At 42.7% G+C, this 22,022-nt stretch overlaps 1 protein-coding gene across 3 annotated transcripts in view; it reads left to right on the top strand.

Annotated features, from left to right (window-relative positions):
* The window catches only part of LOC116938435 (adenylyl cyclase-associated protein 2-like), a 40,930-nt gene that overhangs the window by 8,690 nt on the left and 10,218 nt on the right, over positions 1-22,022 (top strand). For 2 of the 3 annotated variants that reach the window (XM_032945547.2, XM_032945546.2), the window contains exons 4-7: positions 9,783-9,860; positions 17,380-17,523; positions 17,922-18,007; positions 19,470-19,578. In XM_032945547.2, the coding sequence (XP_032801438.2) occupies positions 9,783-9,860; positions 17,380-17,523; positions 17,922-18,007; positions 19,470-19,578 (417 nt within the window). The remainder of the gene's footprint in view (positions 1-9,782; positions 9,861-17,379; positions 17,524-17,921; positions 18,008-19,469; positions 19,579-22,022) is intronic. The other variant, XM_076072097.1, reaches the window with a different exon arrangement.

The following is a 22,022-nucleotide window of genomic DNA, read 5'->3' as shown; positions in this document are numbered from 1 at the left end:
TACTGCAGTACGTGTTCTTCCTAGCTATACAGTGAGGGAAAAAAGTATTTGATCCCCTGCTGATTTTGTACGTTTGCCCACTGACAAAGAAATGATCAGTCTATAATTTTAATGGTAGGTTTATTTGAACAGTGAGAGACAGAATAACAACAACAAAATCCAGAAAATTGCATGTCAAAAATGTTATAAATTGATTTGCATTTTAATGAAGGAAATAAGTATTTGACCCCTCTGCAAAACATGACTTAGTACTTGGTGGCAAAACCCTTGTTGGCAATCACAGAGGTCAGACGTTTCTTGTAGTTGGCCACCAGGTTTGCACACATCTCAGATATTCTCCAAGTCATTAAGGTTTCGAGGCTGACATTTGGCAACACGAACCTTCAGCTCCCTCCACAGATTTTCTATGGGATTAAGGTCTGGAGACTGGCTAGGCTACTCCAGGACCTTAATGTGCTTCTTCTTGAGCCACTCCTTTGTTGCCTTGGCTGTGTGGTTTGGGTCATTGTCATGCTGGAATACCCATCCACGACCCATTTTCAATGCCCTGGCTGAGGGAAGGAGGTTCTCACCCAAGATTTGACGGTACATGGCCCCGTCCATCGTCCCTTTGATGCGGTGAAGTTGTCCTGTCCCTTTAGCAGAAAAACACCCCCAAAGCATAATGTTTCCACCTCCATGTTTGACGGTGGGGATGGTGTTCTTGGGGTCATAGGCAGCATTCCTCTTCCTCCAAACACGGCGAGTTGAGTTGATGCCAAAGAGCTCCATTTTGGTCTCTGAATCATTCAGATGTTCATTGGAAAACTTCAGACGGGCATGTATATGTGCTTTCTTGAGCAGGGGGACCTTGCGAGCGCTGCAGACTTTCAGTCCTTCACGGCGTAGTGTGTTACCAATTATTTTCTTGGTGACTATGGTCCCAGCTGCCTTGAGATCATTGACAAGATCTTCCCGTGTAGTTCTGCGCTGATTCCTCACCGTTCTCATGATCATTGCAACTCCACGAGGTAAGATCTTGCATGGAGCCCCAGACCGAGGGAGATTGACAGTTCTTTTGTGTTTCTTCCATTTGAGAATAATCGCACCAACTGTTGTCACCTTCTCACCAAGCTGCTTGGCAATGGTCTTGTAGCCCATTCCAGCCTTGTTTAGGTCTACAATCTTGTCCCTGACATCCTTGGAGAGCTCTTTGGTCTTGGCCATGGTGGAGAGTTTGGAATCTGATTGATTGCTTCTGTGGACAGGTGCCTTTTATACAGGTAACAAGCTGAGATTAGGAGCACTCCCTTTAAGAGTGTGCTCCTAATCTCAGCTCGTTACCTATATAAAAGACATCTGGGAGCCAGAAATCTTTCTGATTGAGAGGGGGTCAAATACTTATTTCCCTCATTAAAATGCAAATAAATTTATAACATTTTTGACATGCGTTTTTCTGGAATTTGTTGTTATTCTGTCTCTCACTGTTCAAATAAACCTACTATTAAAATTATAGACTGATAATTTCTTTGTCAGTGGGCAAACGTACAAAATCAGCAGGGGATGAAATACTTTTTTCCCTCACTGTATGCTGTGTGGGGCACTGTGTAGGGCACTTGTAGCAGTTTTAATTCTCAAACTCAACTCTGTGAACAAACATGTACGCAAGTGGCATGTTGGGCTCAGAAGAGGCAGGGCTGGCTCAGACTCCAGGGATTGTTGCTTTAACTTGTTTATAACCATGGTGCATGTAGAACTGCGTATAATACTACACGTGCACTCATTTTGGAAAACATTGGCTTCATATAAGTGTCTATATTCAACCATATCTCAAGATGTTACACAGAAACAGTGGACATACATTTTTACAGAGAGCGGCAGTCAATCATAGGCAGAGGAAAAAAAGGAAGTGATTAAGCCTGGACTTGAACGGGGGCAGGGAGTGAGCAGCGTGGACAGCAGGGGGATGGCAATTCAGGTCATTGGGGGCAGCAGAGGAGAATGAGCGATCTCGCACTGTGTAAAGATAACAGCATTTTTGATGGGCTCATTGTCAAATTCCGCAATCCCTTGTGGTCGAAGATGATTTTCTCTGGTCAGTGTCCTGTCTGTGGGTCCAAAGGTGGATGATGAGGCCGATGTGAGATCGACAGAACTCTGTCTCAGCTCAGGCGCCGCGTGTGTCCCGGCAGGATGGGTGACCCTGGCTCGTTGATTCGGTCTGCATTGCTGACAACTCAACAGCGCGCCAGTCAACCAACGTGTTAATATGGGAGGCAAATAAGCACTCAAAGTTATTATATCAGTTTAGAAATTGTCATTTTTTTTCTATAATAATCAGTGTTGTATAAATAATATGAGAAACATAATTGTTTTGGTTTTATGGAACTAATCTGAGGAACACCCTGGAACCCACTATTGTGTTGCAACATTTAGCGTGAAGAGTACATTCCACTCCAATATTCCGTATGCCACAAACAATGTGCCGCATGTCACAAACACATTTACCAGACTGTAAAATAGGCATAGAAGTGAGCATTCATTCGCTTCCACACACGCACAAATGCACAATGCACAGTGATGGAATTGGTTACAAAATGCTACATTTATAACTGCTGCCAGGAGTTCTCACTGGTTGTCTGACTGTCCAGGATTTAGCAAAAAATGCGCGTGTGGCACGGGCATGGCCAAAATAACATCTAGAGGGAGAAAAAGAATGTGGTGTATAGCGCCTTCCGCACCTGTTCACAACTACTTCAACAGCAGTGCTTTAAATGTACAAGTGACTCCTTTCTTGAGGTTATTGGAAAGCTTGAGGGTTGGTGAAAGTTTATATGGCAAGAGATTGGTTAAAAGTGAAATGCAGCCCTGGCAAGAGAGGCTTAAGCTTCAGCAGGTGCCCCGTGAATGCCCGAGTGTTTAAAACGGCGCTTTTCAAAGGCATCTCTTGTTTTTCTTTCGCACGTTTGATGTGTCATTTTGAAAGAACGATGTTCACTATGTGTATTGTTGTAATTCTGTGTGTTTAATTGTTAGCTTTCGTATATGTTAATGCATGGAATACAGCAATCGTGTCATGCTGTAAATGGTGTTTGTATGTTGTTTTAGCTAAAACAATGTGGCAATTATCAATTGGAATGAACGTGTTACGGTTAAACTTTTGGTTTTTAATCAAAGACGGTTCTTTAATAGATGGCAACAGTTTTTAATCATCTATTTTCTAGGTGTTTGTTTAGAGGGTTAAGCTGTTTGGATCATGGAGGAGAGATCGATGTTCATTGTGCATTTCTGAAATTGGATGCCTGAAATGTATAGTGCTGATACATGTAAGATCTACACATACTGCAGTCGTTGAAGCTTCAGCTTAGTACGCATGTATACCGAGTGTGTGATCACAGGCGCTCAACATTTTACTTATGGCAAGCCACATATGTGTGAAGAAAACATTTTGATCCATTTTTATTGTTTACACCGGAAAGTGGAAAGTGTCAAAGCTTTGGGATGTTTGGCAATTTTATTTTATTTGTGTAATTTTACATTGAATGGATTTTGAAGTCTCCAAAGAAAACCCACATGTGTGGGATTAACACCTGAACTGTGTAGTTAGATCAGAAACCTACTTTTATTGGCTTGTACAGGCACTTCATAAGCACTCGATTTAGCAGTCTCGCATGCACTGAAGCTCCATCTTTAATCCACCAACCCTGCCTTCCAGGTTCGTGAATTGCATATTTACAGATATATCAATCACAATATTAGATATACAGGGTGTTTCAAAAAGATTGACACGATTTGAAATCGCTATTTCTCTGCAACCACGAACCGCCCATGAATGAAACTCTTACCACTTGAAAGGGCTGGGCATAGAAAGGGCAAGGCATAGAGAGGGCGGGGCATAGAAGGCGGGGCATAGAGAGGGCAGGGCATACAGTTTCAAATGATAACCGCGAGATATCTCTCCCAGCGCACAAACAGCCCCAAGCCTCAGGCATTCGCAAGACGGTGACCCGCCAACACAAGGCGTTTTGCGTTCTGCAGTTCAGCAAAACTGAATCCGTAATTGCGGTGCAGTGTGCGTTTAAACGGCGTTTTGGCATTGATCCGCCAATGTCAAAGAGCATTCGTCGTTGGTACCGACAATTTGAGGAAACGGGCTGTTGATGTAAGAGGAAGAGCACAGTGCGACCACGCAGCTCAAGAAGAAAACGTGAGAAAAGAGGCGTTTGGGACGAATTCGATTATCGTTTCGATGTTGTCTGTACAGCAGGTGGAGGGCACATAGAGCATTTATAAAATGGTTAGTAAAACTTGATAACTCATTAAACCGTTTGTAACTTTTTGTGTAATTGTAACATGTTGCCATTGAAGAAATGTACTTCTTTGAAAATGGGTCCATTTGTTTTTAAACACCCTGTATATTTTTATTCAGACCTGGCCCAGGTGGCTCAGTGGTAGAGCGAGCGACTCGCAATCAGAAGGTTCATGAGTTCAAATCCTGGTTTGGAGTTGACTCAGCCCATCATCCCTTTGGGGTCAATATACAAGTACCACCCTCTGGGGAAGTCAACACTGGTTGTCATTTTTATACTCGCCCCTGCCATAGGAATGTGGAATTTTTCCACCTGGTTCCGGGCTATAAGGAGATGAGCACCAATGCCTCGATGCTTGTTTGAGCAGGAAATAACGTTAATTTTAGTAGAACCCAAGCCGTTATGCATGCAAATTTTATGAGCCTTGGTAGACCTTGGCACAATTTTTCGTAAAAAAATCGTTTGGTATATTTAGACGTTTCTTATATCATGGGCACGTTGATTATATCTTTTTTGTGACACTGCAGGGATATTTAAAGTTACTTGGTTAAAATGTCCCAAGCTCCAAATCAATTTGTTGCATTTTAATTAATAATGAGACATAATACTGGTGGAGACCCTCGGCACGAATGTTCCACTGGATTTGTCACAAGGCCAACAGCGGTTACTTTGTGAACAGCTGGTGTCTGGAAGGGCTTTCGGTAAATATTCCTGGAGTATTCCGACACGTTGCCTTCAGTCTCCCTCTTTCCTTAAGCCCATTCCTCCTTAGTGCAGCGCACCCCTCTCTTTCCTTGGCGCCTGTAAAGTATTTGGGCCCCGATCGGAGAGAGATATTGCCAGCCGTCAGTGGTGGTGACTGCCTTAGCCATGTATGGGTGCTCCTACCAAGTGCTGCTCCAAAGCCATATTTAGCCGTGACGTGAACAGTTGCCAAGGGGACACGGGGTACCTTATCTCGATGTTGTGTTTTTGTCATGTTTTTCATTATCGTAAATGTACAAGCATTTTGGAAAAAATACTTGTGAAGTGCTTAATGACATTAAAACCCACACACAGCCAACCAGCGGACGGTTCATTGACTTTCCACAACCGCATGTATTATTTGTTGAGACTTTGGTCACAGTAAAAGTATTTATGTTCGGAGGACACAACTGTGTTTTTTTTGGGAATTTTAGACGAGCCTCCTACGACGCGTTGAAAGTTAAATTTTATGCAATATTCACAATTGTAATGCAATTGTGAAAAATGCAGTGCGATATTGATGGTTAACGTTCATGCGAAAACTTTCCATTTCCCACGTAACTAGTCCACACATCCATAGTTACCAGTGAGGTCAGTGCAAATAGTTAATGTGCATTTGTTTGATTTATTTTTAGGTTTATTTAGGTCATTACAAGATTACGGCTTGAATAACAAATGTTACATCTATCGTTTACGCCCCATTGAATCATCGTTGTGACTCGACCCCGCTCCGCGATGTATCCCTGCTGCTGACTAACAACTTGCTTTGTAAATTAATCCGGGCACTGTTGGGTCAGCAAGTGTTTTGTGCGCGATCATATGCATGGAAAATGTGGGTTCTGATACCTGGATACAATCAGCTGATCCTCCACGGTAACTGACTGAACGTGTAGCAGCGGTTGGGCGTGGGTTCCACTGATGTGGTGGTGCCAAACATTACATCATATAAACATAATTTTTCCACTTCACCAATTTACTTTATCAGTTTTTTTTGGGTAATGACTATGTAACGTTACATTGATTTCTCGATTTAAAACAATGCATATTTTTTCACTCGCGATACATGCATCAAATGTGTGTTTATGAATTTATTTATTTACTATTCATGTAAGTTATAGGTACATTAAATGGAACTGGCACCTTTCATTGCTGAATGAAGTGAACGAGACAAAAAAGAATCGATGCATCAATTGTAAGTGACCCTGAATCATGATTATTCATCAAGTGGCGGTGGTGGGGTGGAGAACCGTGACATCTCTGATAATTATGCTTCCAGGCGGGTTGCTTAATTCTATACACATGACTTGGATCGACATTCCTGGACGATGCCCATAGATTGCTTTCAGGAACACTGAAAGATGGAGATACTGAATAAAGTTGTTTACGAGTGATGAAATGCCTTAAACTAGCAGAACAATCAAACTGGATATTAAAATGTGATCACTACATTGCCTGTTACAGTATCACAAAGATATAAATATTCCCAATTGGTTCTCTGCATTGTGATACTAAATATAATCTGATCAAGGTAAGAGGCATTAAAAGGTAGTCACAGTACCTTCATTGCCTTAATTATAAATGGAGAGTTTAGCCGTAGGTATGGTGAATGAGTTGGTTAATGTGACCCATGTGAAAATTGCTTTACATAGAACATTCGTGTTCAGCTCATTAGGAGTAAAAACAAGATCGGTGGGAGATGTGGAGTGTTGGTGCAATAACACCTCTTAGGCAACGATTCAGCCACGAGCCCTCACTGCAGCTTCGTTGTTACTGCTAAGCGTGAGCGGTTAGATTTCTGTTAGATGTAACACAGGGAACGTCTTTTACTAGCAGCAGCATCACTGTAATCACCTTTAATTGAAAACGAAGACAAAACGCCTCGTCCTAGCCGCTCTCGTGGGAGAGAGTGAAGGGAAAACGTCGTTGGAAGACTGGCTGATCTTGCCCAGGGATGGCGTGCGCCGCGCATGGCTATGTACTGTAAGGCGACGCCCACGCAGCACGGAGAGGAGCTGGCCTCGTGACGCACTTGTCGGGAGCAGCAGCAGCAGCAACGAAAAGAGCAACCACCGCTCAGATTCACGGGGGGTCAGGACCAACCCTCGAATCGATGCTCGCCCGACCCTATGAACCTAAGGCCCACTGAGCTCTTGGATCTTTGTCAGAGGCGACCTGGCCACAAGTGATAGCTCAACGAAGTGGCTTATCACGTGTAAATTTTATAGCAGCCAAATAATCGAAGCGCACGATGATTATAAATGTGGAGGAGAAAAAACCAGATGACTCGGAGAGAAATCCACGCGACCACGGGGAAAGAGACGTGCAAACTGCAAATATGCAAGCGTCAGGGTCAGGATTAAACTATTGACCACCTCTTGACTTAAAGCTTTCGTGACTGCAGAAATGCATATTCTTTGGGTCTTTCACAATAAAAATAAAGTGAATACAAATATTTTGTATTAACTTTATTTTTTTATTCACTTTATATTCATTTTTTTAATTGTTCTATCTACGTGACTTTACCGAAAGACCCAAATAATATGCATTATGACCACCTGATAAGTGGCATAGACGATTAGCACGGTTGGCTACGTACGGTGCAAAATAAGTTTTTCATATAGTATACGGAACGAGAGCTCATGAATTCAGACTGCAGTTCCGTTCTCATGCAACAAACAGCAGTGGATCAAGTAATGATGCTAATGCAGACGCGTCCTGCGATGCTGATTGATGTGTTACGACAGCAAGAGCATTGTTTTCTTCATCCATACACAGGCTCCCCCCCCCCGTCTCCCTCATGAGCAGAATAATAACCATGAAGCAACTACAGCGCAAGCAGAGAAGTGCTCAGCATCCACACTTTCACTTTGAATCGTGACCTTAGCCTAAGCAGTTGACATTCTTGATACAAACACCGATTGCTACATGTTCGCTTCGACTCTTTACGGGTTATGTTCTTTTGTAGTGGATCTTTAGACTCGCTGAGTGAACGAGATAGGTGATGCAAAGAAGGTGGGCAGTACATGTGAGATTGACAGTACAGACAAGACACACAATGCAAATGGGATAGACAAAACATAAGAGACGGATGCTACAAACGAGAAAGAATGAGGCAGACGGTACAAATGACAGACGTTACTGACAAGACGTACATGAGAAGGAAACGGTATACATGAGATTGACTTTATTCCCACGGATAAATGCCGGGTCGTCAGAGATGTCTCTGTACTCAGCAATTTCAACACAGGAAGTGATCACAGGCTGATGCGATGCAAGTTACGCTTCAGCGGTGCCAAAGGGATAACAAAGTACGTTAGAGACACCACGGCGGTTAATATCGAAAGGCTACTTCATGAGTTTAGCAGATTTAGACTGATTCGAAGCAGAAATTCTAATCCTTAGAGCAGCAAAGTGATCAAATGGATGTTACCACTTCAGATAACTAACTTTGTAATGAACAGTGCAGTTAAAGTGGTAATGAAATTAAAAAGCAAATGGTGAAAAAGTTACTTGACACGAGAAAAAGGCGTGTTTAAGAGAAAGATCCATAACGAAAGTGCCAAACAAACAATAGAACACACAGAACTAGGCAAGAACAAAACATTCCAGTGAGCTTGAGAAATGAACCGCATGAACAAGAATGAGAAGGACTTATTTCACGTCAAAATGTGGCGGAATAGCCCAAGTGTCGCGGACTTTAAATTACTCATAGTAGGGAACTTAAAGTTAGTCATAGTGGGTCGCTGAGCTAAGTGATCACCAGGGAGACCTAAGCAATGCCAAGGGTCGCTTTTAAAACTATACAGGTGCGTTTGTTTTGTATGAAAGCACACAAGTTCATTTTTTTAAGTTTAGTCCAGTGTAAAGTGAAACACGCTGTAACCCAGTTCAGAAACACCCAGAATGTGTATCCTTCAATTGGCTGAGATTACCTTCACGGCTTCACTAAATGTGTGACTGGCGTTTAGTTGTTGAGTTGTTACTTTGTAACGCTCAAGTCTAGGCAAGCCTATTTATAGTTCATAGTTCACTTTTGGAGGAGGCGGAATTTGGTTAAAAGTAACCTCTGACCTATTGCATAATTCTAAAGACTTTCTTGACGTTGATAGTTCTTTGCTTTGCAAGTCAATACCCTGCAACAGGCTTATTGTACACCAAAAAACCAACAGAAACCTGTGCCTGGTGCAAAGCTCATGCACCTGATTGCACTTCAACACAGCCGTGCCCACAGCCGGCAGTGTTTGGAGTGGTGTTTAATGGTTGAAACTGCAAATGTGTGAAAGTTAAATGACTGTGTGGTACCTGGTTCATTTAATGTCCTCACGAGAGCAAAGTTGAAGTTTTTGTTTTAAATGAATGAATGCGATGTTTGCCTTCAATGCCACTCGCGGATGAAGCCGCTCCGTGTGGTACACGCACAGATAATCTTATACAGCGCGGCGTCCGAACACTTCCTCATGGCCGTCCGCTATCACTTTTACTGCCTCTGTACACAAACGAGAAGGTTGAGCGTTCAAATGCCGGTTCAAAGGTTGCCTGATCTCATCATCCCTATAGGGTTGATAAAAGTTAGTATCGCCGTGGGAAGTCTGCACTGGTTTTCCTGTGAACTGACTGGGTCTGTCATGGGTATTTCCACTGCTGGCTTAAGGCTCTCAAATGCTCATTGCAGCACGTAGACACTTATTCTTGACTTTTGAAGTGTAATATATAAATAATCTCTTTTTTCTTCATGTTTGTTGTCTTCAGGCCGAGATGGTAAAAACAGCTCTTCATGCGCAAAGATCGTTTTTGGTGACCGCTTCCAGGTCGCAGCAGCCTTCCGAGGTGAGAGTCATTCCGAGTCATTCCGAGGTGAGACTCGTTCCCGAAGGCAGTCAGCTGCATCTTCCTCTACCCTAGGTCATTGGACTCTTTACGCATGTGCTCCGTGTCGATGTTTTATCGCAATTACCGGGCACAATCATTTAGATGTTAATATTGGTTGATTCCATGAAACACTGAGTGATGTAGCACAAATGCATGTCGGTTAGGTTGCTTGTCATCTGCGTGTGTGTAAAGCCAATTTAAGTCCAGTTAATTATAAGTGTTTGTCTTATTTTACTCGCAATACTTAGCCTTGTAGTGAACTATCGAGACCTTGGTCTGCAAGGCTTCTGAAACGTAAGTGCAGTTTGTCTTGTATAGCCCAAAGCTGTAAACAGCTTGCAGATGCAGGGGGCATATAGCTGATTGGGAAAGATTCGAATTCCCAATAACACGATCTGCACTGAGAGTCTCCTTTGTTAGCACAGGTAAGTGAATCCTTTTGAAATATGACTTGTAGTGTTACATGGTAAGATGAGCACAAGTGAAGAAGCCTGCACACCTGCTACATGCAATGGCCTCATGTTATTTAATACAGCTCGGTAGGATTCACTGCTACGGGTAAATATTGTGCAAGTGCATGCATAATATAACAATGGGTGATTCATGTTATATTTCTAGAAATAAATATATAACTTCATTTAAAAATGAAGTTATTAACTGCATTGTGTGAGTATTGTACAAGTGTATGCACCATGTAAGAAGGGGGGAGTCACTTGGGATGGAGTGTGTGTTTCTGTGGGTGTTTTTTAGATTAACAAGTCATTGTGAAAAAAGTATACTTATCCAGTTTCAGAATTTCATCTATTATAAAGTATAATTTACAAAATACCGTCTAAAAATTATCCACGTATAGAACAAAAGCTTTCGAAGGAGGTTCGTGTATGAAAATGGTTTGCAACCTGACCGTCCAATTTATATAGAAATTTTTATATATTTTTTAAATGCATGAATTCGGAAATGAGAAGTTACATTCCCTTGGCTCACAGGTACTATCATTATTTTTAACCAATGGGCAGCTGATGCTTATGACAATGGACTCGATTAAATGTTACTCTTTTTTAACATGGGAAAGGAATGTATTAAATTTGCTTTGTCAGCTTACCATTACAGCCACTCTGGCATTAAGCCACTTGTGCCCTTCAAAGGGTTAATTGGTCTTTTCAAGCTGTCCCTCTATAGCACGCCACCTTTCCATGACTGTGCCACGGAATGCATGGCAATGTCGGCGGCGCTGCTGAATCCGGCCTGCACAATGCCAGCAAACGACAAAAGCAATTGAGCCGAGCGTTGTTTACCTGTCCATCCACCGTGTCCCACTTTCCCTTTCAATTGAACCTCCTTGCAACCACCAAGAAAGCGTTCCCCTTTGTGTTTTGTTGGAGTCAAGGCCAACTTGCTTTCTGATGGATTGAGCAGGTAATTAATGCTGCCATACTCTTTGGATGCCACAGCTTGGCAAACACGGCGCATTTTTTGAGCACATCCATCATTTTTTAAAGATATATTTGCTGTTAAGTCTTGGACATGTGTAGTCCCCTTCTCACCAACAAGATTGTGGAGGTTTAATTGATGAACGGTCCCTTGAAGATGGATTCACGCAACACACCATGGAACTGAATGCACAGTTACAAATGCGTGTGCTCTTTTATAACAAAAAATGGGTGTGCCTGATGTTGTTTGCTCAAGGCTATTTCGACTAACTCATGTTGGTCACTTGACCCTGCGCTGACAGGGGTACTATATACCACACAGTATGTGAACATTAAGAATACTGTTCAGGTCAGTATCGGTACCGGATTGTGTATAATTTCCTCATCAAACTACACTGATTTTAGCCACATGTACAATGCACCATGGCCTTGAACCTGAAAGCGATACATATAAAGCGATACATCTAAAGCGATGACGCACGGCAGCAATGTATAGGTTATCGAGCTCTATACCCCAAATAGAAATACGGTAAAATCCAGCGTGAGGGTTGTTACCTTTTTCTAAACATTTTTTTCTTAATCACTTGAGCCCATCGGTCTATTGTGTCAACTGTTGATGCAACGGCAGGAAGGACGTGTTTGCTCAAGAGGAGAAAAGGCCACGGCTGAGCGCAGCTGGACGAACCATCCGGGCCTGCACAAATAAGCCACGGGTCGCTTCATTGTACCACAAGATTTCATTCATTAATTTAAACCTATCGCTCGCCTGCAGTAAAAAAAAAATATGCAACAGTCAGGTATTCTCTCGTTGCGTATTGAAAAGCAAAACTGGGGCCCCTGCGTCGCCTGTGCACACTCCTGGTCGGGGCTAAACGAGTTCACCTGCGCGTGCCCGCACGCTCGGGCGCAAGCGAAATTCGGCATGCCCGCGAGCGGCGACGACTTTGTCTCGCGCACCCAACGCCGACTCCTATGGCCCCACCGTCCTCCCCCCCCCCCCCCCACGTTTTTTTTTAGTCCGGAAAGGTTTAATCTTTTTTTTTTTTGCAATAAAAAGTACTTGTTGGGCCAGAGGATATTTAAATGCCAACCGGCGAGTGTAACAGGGAGACAATGGGCTGTGCCAACACGCTGAGATCATTGCTGGCCCGTAGAGAAAACTGTTTCTCTGGGACGAGAGTCGTGGAACGGCCCGGACTGCGGAGCAGTGGTCCGCATGAGAGTTAGCACCGCTTTGTGAGCACCAATAGCTGCCGACGATGTTTTTACTGGAGCTTAGACCGGAGAGAAGCCAGAATTGTTAGGATGCCATGTCAAAGTCGAGCTGGCAATATTATTCTAGGCAATTGACAGTAGCGCTCTCAAAATAGTCGCTCCATTTTTCTAAATGGATGATGTGTTGATGCTTATGAAGTATTTCTTTAAGTCAATTCAAATGATGGATTGCACTTTTTGCCTTTACACTTCATCAGTTACGAAGTGCAAGGTTTTGGTTTTTCACCTCAAGAGGCGTTTTCCATTTTTTTGGCCAATATTTTATTTATAAATTATCTATGGACTCTCGCCTCTTTTTCCAGCTTCCACATAGATGCTCGTCAGGACGTATCCTGACCAATCAGTAGATTCAAATTGGAAATACCAAAATAATAAATGTCTAAAATATATTACTAATCAATGTTATAAAATAATTAATATACAACATTCCACGTGAAGTATAGAGATCCATGAGTGAGTGCACTGCTGGGTTAGGCCACATATGAAGAATTTCTTCTCTCAAGCTTTGGCCATCCAGGTCTGTGGGCATCTTCAGATATGCACAGGTTAGGCCACGTGTCTGAAAATGCCCACAGTAGTGCGTGGCAAAGGCTTGAGAGGATAAATGCTCAACATGCAGTCTAACCCAGGAGACCACACTCGGATTACGATAGGCTGCGAATAGCCTCCGTGCTAAATTATAAGATTTACAAAAAATGTTAATAGCTTTGAATACATGTTAATTTAAAATGCAGCAGCCCCTGTGCTGTAAGAGCTTCTCATTTGAGCAAGAGCCAAGCCAATTGTTGGATGCATCCCATCGACTATTCTCCCATGCTCAGCACCAGTTGGGGTGATGATGTTCTGAACAGCAGTCAATGTATTTCCTATAAGAACACACGCAGTCATATTCCTGCGTGGAAAATTATTCAAACTACAATCCACGTAACAAGTCATTGATGAAAATAGATGCTTATGGTCATGATACTTGGGCAGAATTGTGTACACAAGAATTGATCGTGTGCAGTGTGTTCACATTGCATGGAAATGTTAAATGAGGGCAAATATAATTATTGAGACAGCATGATGGAATGTACAAAGCAAATAATACATATGAGATATTACATATGGTATTTTAAAAACATCAATTATAACATTAAATTGTCATATGTTGGGAGGGGACGGTGAATTGTTAGATGTCCAGAAAACGACCCACATAGTGTATGAATGTACACTCACTGAGTACACTTTATCTCTCGGAGTACGTTGTACATTGCGACTTGATGGGCGGCATTCAATCGTTGGCACCATTGACACCCGCATAGCTGATGCTTTTGCCAGGTCACGTCGTGGTTACTCATTCTGCACCGATCTTTCAATGTCTGCTCTTGGAGTAGCCCACTGTGTGGCTTTAGCTCTTTTCCTCGGTGACTGGTGGCACTCCAGTACCCATCTGTGTAACCTGCCCTCCTCCATGCTGCCCACTTGGGGAGGGGGTGTGATGTGACAGTCCTAATGGCACCGAAGTGATTCCATTATCTCTGTGGTGGGAGCCTGAAAAATATCTGTGCCACCTCTTATGCTGCAGGGACTCATTATCTGTATAATATCTGATGCAGTTATGGCTCAAGCATCGGTGGAAATAGACTAATCCAACACTTGGCTGCCTTTTCTTTGCTTTGAGACTGGCCTTGCCACCATTGTTTATTTTTGCTCAGCTGGTTTTGCAGAGGCAAAGTATTTAGTTCAAGTGATTTTAACATTGGGGATAGATTTCAGAACTTCAAAAGCAAGGGAGGGTTGCTGTAAAGGATAAGACTGCTGAGGTGAATAGAAGCTTTTTAAGCACTGCTGTGTGTTTTAGTCCTGGTTTCATGCGTGTTGTCTGCATATCCACCTACGGTGGCTTGTAAGGTGCATGGGTGAGCTACATGCGTGTTCGATTTAATTTAAGGATAATAGCTGTAGTTAAAAATGACACCTGGAGTGCAAAAGCACGATGAAATGTAATGTGTTTGGTTTTGTTCAGTGAACTATTTAGTGACGTGAGTTTTATGCTTTCTGTAGGCATTGTTCCCATTTTAATTCACCAGCACTTGTAAAGATAGCTCATTGAGTCTTGCAAGCATTTTTTGGCTTAAAATCAAACAAAACAAACTTTCATTACCCGTGCATTGCTACAATAATAATAACGACCTGTAACGTGATGCACAGTATTCGCTCCTCGCTCTCGTAGAGAGAGAATGACTCAGAGGCGCCAGGAGGAACCACAGTCGAGTGGTAAGGCAGCCAGGAGGTGGTGAGCCGACGCCAATAATTGCCAAAGCTTAACGATCCTCTATATATCACGATGTTTTCGGACAATTCGTGAGTGTTTATACATGTGGGGAGGACACAGGAGCACGTGGATAAAGCCCACGCGTGCGAGGGGGCAACACTCTATCCCATACAGACGGAAACAGATGGAGATTAGTCCACATTGGCTGTACCGCTCTCTCATCGCAGGTCAGAGTATGGCACCTCGACGCCCACGGGAAGGGAGTGTCAGAACATCTGTGTGTGATCCACAAACCCTCGCTGCTGCCTCCACAGGGCTGGAATACAGACGTGCGCCTGCACTGCTCGGGAACAGGTGGTGCTTTTTTGACTTCCAGGCAGTCTGAGGGCCCCTGTTATGTATTGTATACTCTTAGAGTATTGAATAGAAAGAGCAGGTTTACATTCACGCGTTTACATTCGGTGTTAAAACAAAGGGCACGGGCGTGTGGAGGCGTTGCGTGACAACTGCCGTGGACGGGGAGCGTGTAAAGGTGACCCTTTGTGTCAAGGTTACGATAATGATGTCGATGCAGACATGTCCCTAGAAATTACCCCCCTCAACAAAGTTGCCCCAGGAGGGTGCAAATGTGGCCTGGTCGGATAGCTACGTCAGTGACCGCTACGGTGGCTGTGTATTGGTCAAAGCGAGTGCTTTTGTGTGAATGTATCTCACGACTCCGATTAGCACGGTTGGCTCGTATGGTATTAAAGAAGTTCAGCATACATACAACTTTAAATATGCGTAATACCTAAACATTCCGAGATAGAGCATATGATGATGCTATTTATAATTTGGCAACCGCCATCCTTTTGTGGACATTTATCATGCGGAGTTGTGTCCTTATTCGTAAAAGGGAGATAGGATTTGCCTTATAAGGGGATATAATTGTAGATAATCAGCCGTTTGCCTCTGGGGAGTGTGATGTGACAGTACTAATGGCGCCAAAGTGATCCCGTTATCTGTCCTGATAGTGCAACAGCCAGAAGTGCCGTTCATATCGGCACGGCACGTTCCATTGCTTTTCTATCAACCTGTGACAAAAATACAGGAGATTAACCCCGAGTGCTTTAAACCTTACCAACAGTTGTCCGTGACAATCTTTAAATACGCTTAGGTTACGAAAATATCAAAATGAAATGCACCCGAAGATCTGTGTGTGTGTGTGTGTGCGTCTCTTGAAACACGGGCATGTGCACTGTTGTAAGATACAGCGCTGTCTTATCAGCGTCGTGTCAAGAGAGAAAAAAATGCCCATTTCAAGCTCTCGCTGTGAGCAAAGCAACATCACTTGCTATCAGGAAACCGCCTCGGGAAGATGACCTCAGAACCACTAAAAGTGATTTTCTGTAGCCTCTTATCCACACGAGATGGTGCCCATTTTCATGCACGCCCTGCAAAGTGTTCATCACGTGGCAATCAGACTTAAATGTATTGCACTCAGAGCTGGAGTTTGCCAACTTGAGCCACCATTGTGCAGTCCATGATGACCGAGCTGAGACGGTCAACTTGCTACACCTTAGAAACTAAAACCTAGTTTAATCACACGGGGCTGAACCCATATTGAAATCCAAGATGTCAGGATTGGCAGCTGTTATAACCTTCCTGAGCCACCCGTGGTACAGAGAATCAACTCTCTTTGTCTGCCAGGCCCTCCCCAAGTCTGAAAGCTAATTGTGGTGACCTGTCCCTCTTGCATTTGCCTTCATGGCCATGTGTGGCCTCCATGGGCAAGTCTAGGCATGTCCATAAAGATATGTAATTACAACGAATTTCTGCACTCACATATGTTGTTACATTTTTTTTCTAGACTATTTTTGTTCTGGAATATACTATAATGTTAACGTTTGCCTGCAGAATGCAAGAACACTCTCTTCTTTTCTTAAGATGGATTTGCATTTCAGATTTGTAAAGATGCCTACATATGTTGTTACATTTTTTTTCTCGACTATTTTTGTTCTGGAATATACTATAATGTTAACGTTTGCCTGCAGAATGCAAGAACACTCTCTTCTTTTCTTAAGATGGATTTGCATTTCAGATTTGTAAAGATGCCTACATATATAAAAAAAGACAAATCAGCGCCTCTTAACCGACAGCGCCAAAGGCTTTCAGGGTTGCCCCGGGCTGTGGGATGGTTCACGTGTAGGATACATTTTCTGCGTAAAGAACTGCACCACAATGCGGGTCAAAAAACACACAAATCCCTGTTTTTCTACTGCAAAACCGGGTTGTTTTTCCTCTGCAGAAGCTGAGCTATGCCGTTGATATTGCAAGCAATGAACACGTGATGTTGTGTGTATATGACACACGCGCACAAACCCGCACACGACTGAGGAGCGGGGGAAGAGGTGGTGTGCATTAAACTCGGGGGATGGCGTCATTATTTTCCTAAAAGAATTGCACTGACCGCTTTCGTTGCATGCGGTTGTGCCGGCATTAACGAATACATTTGTGTCACCCTCGCTGGCTCAAGATGGCCCTGATGCAGCTCTTGAAGCCCATCTCGGAGAAGGTGCAGGAGGTGCAGGGACTGCGAGAGAGGAACCGCGGCAGCGTGCTCTTCAACCACCTGTCGGCGGTCAGCGAGAGCATTCCTGCACTCGGCTGGGTCACCATGGTGAGCGAGACGGCCTGGCAGCACCTAAAATGAATGTCGTTTGTTATACAATCGGTGTCGTTTCTTCCAAAAGGTTAAGCCACATTGGGATTAAATAGGATAACAATGAATGGGGTTTTAATTGTACTTTTTTTATTGTGGGTTATTTTAAAATGTTCTATTTGGGCTTGGTTACTATACGAGCGTTCAGCTCTTGCGAATAACGTCCCAAGTGTTTGACGTCCGCTTTCATCAGCAGATGGGGCGCGTGGTCGAGTTCCTTGCTTACGTTTCATAAACACCGTGTGCCTCATATGTGCAGCGTAGACAACACCATGTTTACGTTATGTTCACTTTCGACCACAGACTGCGTTATTTATCTTTTGTTTTGTCCACTTTTCTCGATGCCCTGACCGCAGGTCCCCACGCCATCGTCTTATGTGAAGGAGATGAATGACGCGGCGATGTTTTACACAAACCGCGTCCTGAAGGAGTATCGCGACTCGTGAGTAGCGGTGTCACACTCGCGTCGCCTCGAACGGCGGCACAGCTGCTGCTGTCACTGTAAATGAGGGTTGAGAGCCCACGTGAGCACCTTTTGTTGCCTGCGTACGTGCACCAACTTTATCTATGACCTCATGGTGGGCTCAGAGCTGGGCAGGGCCTTGTGGAAGTCGATATCCTACAGTAGATGAATCATGGTTGATGGTGATGATGGGAACTCATTGAGACAACAGTGTCTTGCAAGGCAGGCCTGCCATGTAAACGAATGCAAATGCGGTTTGTAATATCGACGCAGAAGTTAATCGACAATACAAGCATCACATCAAGATGAGAAATGTACTGTTTGGCAAAGTAAAAAAAAATTGGATATATTTTAGAAATGTGCATATCTAATTTCTAATCTCTTGTTAGAATCATTAAGGATAATAATTTGGAATTTCTGTCTTCACAAGCACTTCATTTCATAACATGGTATTGCCATTTGTTAATTCATTTGAAAGTTCAGTAATTGAAGTTATTTTTATTTGTACGTTTATTTACCCATGACTCTCTTCCAGGAGGGCCCTATCATATTTTTTTCTCAGGCGGTGGCAATGATTGTTCTGTAGATTCCAAATGAGGGCTTGCAGGTAATATATTTCAAATTTGGACCGTGGAGTTGAGCTCTGCTGTCTTCTTGTCTATAGCGCCCTCAAGTGGGACAACTGCTAATCGATCAATGCAATCACTGCTTAAATTTCACTCCCAAGCCCCTACTGGCTTGACCTAAAACACATTGTTCTGAGATACCAATATGCACTCTGCACTTAATCTTGTTTACCTTTGAATGGGAAACATTGTCAGCCATTGCACGCTGAGAGAGGGATAGATTGAGGCTGATACCTGCCACATGATAACTACAAAAATAATATTTGAAAACTGATGTTTCCAGATGTTGATTAAGCTACAGTTTACACGTTTAAGAATGTAGGTGTACAATAGAATGATTAAAAACACGTTCCATTAATTCATATTCCAAGCCAAACAATGACATGACACACAGCACGCTGTACAAAGTTAACACATGCAGAAACTCTGCCACTGCTCTCTTGCTCCCTGGCTCACCTCGTGTCTGCAGTGCAGAGCGTGTGCTCATGGCGAGCTTGACTCGTGCAGGTCTCCATTGAAGTAATATTCAGTTAATTCATAGTAACAACAGCATTATTTTAATTCCTTGTGGTAAAAGTTCAGTGGAAATATAATTACGGGTATAGGTATGTCAACTGTACACCCAGACATTGTGTGCAATTTACCGAATTTGTATGTATACTTAAGATAATATAGCCGATAACAATGTAGATTTGTGTTACTAAACGTAAGTGCCATAGTCATGTACACATAATGCTTTGTAAATGTATTGGCAACCTACTGTGAAATATTGTTGTATCGATGCCACCAGTTTGCTGTGTGTGTGCTGCTTGTGGTAGTGACAAGAGGCACGTGGAGTGGGTGAAAGCATTTTTGGGCATCTGGAAGGAGCTGCAGGCCTACATACGAGAGTACCACACTACCGGTGTCGAGTGGAAAGATTCGGTACGTTTTTTATCCTTCATCTTTTGCCAGCCCCTAAATTTATTTGCATGCCCCCTATAGCCTGCCATGGACAATTTGGTTCAGTTTCAGACAACCTGGGTCATGTTGGTAATAAGGACAGCTTCATTAAAGTTTGTAGGATTTGGCAAGATATGGAGATGCTTTTGGTTTATGTTCATTTTATCAGTTTATTTACAAATATGCCCAGTTTTTTTCTAATAGTCTAATTATTCACCACACACACTTCTATTTGTTTTTGGCAGGCAAGGTGTAAATTGTGAAATAGTAATTGTGCTTTTAATAATTTGGTGAATTAATACTAAACCATAAAACACTTTAGGCAGCGGACTTGCCATTTAGAATTTGGAAGAAGTAAAAACTCATCGTGGAAAATGACCGAAAATTCACCACGTAAAATATCTGCATTTATTCAGGTTTTCTGTTTTTAAACGTTAAATAAAGACAGCTGTCAGCTTGGCTCTTGCAAAGATCGTTTTGAGATCAAAGGAAAATAAAATCAGGTTCTTTTTTTACTGACACAAACGACGACAATTCTCAGCACATTTTTTGTTTTCATCCTTCTAGAGTGAATGTCGTTTTTTTTTCCTGACATCCAACATGAGGCCCTGAAGTGGCCACCTGCTGGGTGGGTGGCCTACCACTGTGGTCTTGTTGTACAGGGCCACCAAGGAATTCAGTGTAAGGGCTCAGCCCTTTTGTGGATGAACTGGCAGTTTGGACAGGACAGCTGTTGATCAGTTGCGGATTATTTTTTTTACGGCTCTCAGCTGTTCAGCACTTGCTCTTAGGGGCCCTCGTGCGCAACAGCTGAGTTGCGACTTCAGCCTCCAGCATCGCAGTCATTAAACCATCGCGAAGGTGGTTTGGCTTTTCATATAAATAGCTTGCGTGACAAAGAAGCAGGTTCGCTTGCCGAAACTATTTATCATTGGCATTTGTCGTAAATTATTTTGAGTTCTTTTCATAGCGGTATACCGAACGTCTGTGATTTTTCTATCGCTTGCAATGTCGTGCGGGCATTGGTAATAATAGCTCTTGCAATAGCAGTGGCAACCTGGAATTTTGAAATTGCTGAAATGTGATGCTTGCACTAAATACTAAACCTCTGCGCTGTACCTCCGTGCTGTTATCTGAGCAGGTTATGTCCAGCGTTGTGACCGCATGTTCAAGGTGTAGTTTAATGCAGAGAGACTTCGTGCGAAACAAGAACATGTCTGCGATATTTGTTTTGTAACAAACGGAAGTCAAGGCAACATAACGTACATGCTGCTAATCGTGATGTTACATATTTTAGTCAAAACTAATCTCGGAAGGTAGGTGATTGGTATAATGCACCCTTCGGTCATTTATCTGAAAATATTGAATTATGACGTTTCGCAAAATTAGTTTATTTTTTAGACTTTTCACTTCAGAAACAGTCACAACCTTTCTCCATTAAAAGATTTGCTCCCCTTACAACGCTGATGCGGCGTGCCGTCAAGTCGTGTATTATTCCTTCCACTCTTTCTGTCGCCGTGATTGATTGCTGACGTGTGGTTTTTGCCAAGGCCGTGCGTGAAGCTACTGAAAGTTCTTTGACCCAGAATTGGCCGTTAAACTGTTTGCCAGTGCGTGTATTTTTTTTGTGTGTGTACGCCTTCTATAGCGCTTTAAAAGGGCTAAACTCTGCACGTGTGCGCATTATGAAACTTCATAAGTTCCATTTATCTTCTTTGGTTCTTTCGGTAAAGTCACGTAGAATGAGAATAAAATAATAAAATAATAAAATAAAATTACAATAATATTCTCACGACGTTTCGTCCACAACACAAGCGCCCTTCATCAGGTGAAGGGACAAGACTGTCTGGAGGATATTGATGAAGGCCGCTTGTGTTGTGGCCGAAACGTCGTGAGAATGTTATTGTGTTATTTTATTTTATCAATTTATTATTTTATTCTCATTCTACGTGACTTTACCGAAAGAACCAAAGAAGATGAATCCTTGCAGTCACGAAAGCTTTAAATCGAAAAGTTCCATTTAGTGCAGTGCCTAATGCTCGTGTCTTCTTACCACAGGCTAGCTTTGTATTCATACAACTTTAGCAGTTATGTAGTGTCTCCCAAACATATATAACAAACATAATTTAACAAAGTAGAATTGTAGACGGTGAAGGACTGTGGAGTCACTGCTATTTTGACTTGGGGGTTTTAAAGGTATATTGTTACTTTATTTAGACTCCCCTCTGGGGGAGTCCTGTATTATTTGTGAAAAACCTAGCGACACGTGTCAATTTCAAGTAATTTGGCAAAACCTGTCTTTCATGAAAGCCAATAAATTTTTTAAATATACTTTCCTGGGCTTATTATGTAAGAGTTGTACTTTGTAAGTTTGTGTTGGTTTAATACGATGCAAATCTGCAGGCATTGTCTTTGATAACAGTACT

The sequence above is a fragment of the Petromyzon marinus genome, chromosome 3, assembly GCF_048934315.1.
Source record: "Petromyzon marinus isolate PM22_M1 ecotype Great Lakes invasive population chromosome 3, UKy_Petmar_22M1.pri1.0, whole genome shotgun sequence".
NCBI classification, from domain to species: domain Eukaryota; kingdom Metazoa; phylum Chordata; class Hyperoartia; order Petromyzontiformes; family Petromyzontidae; genus Petromyzon; species Petromyzon marinus.
The sequence above is the reverse complement of the archived record's forward strand: the minus strand, read 5'-3'. Positions and strand labels throughout refer to the sequence as shown.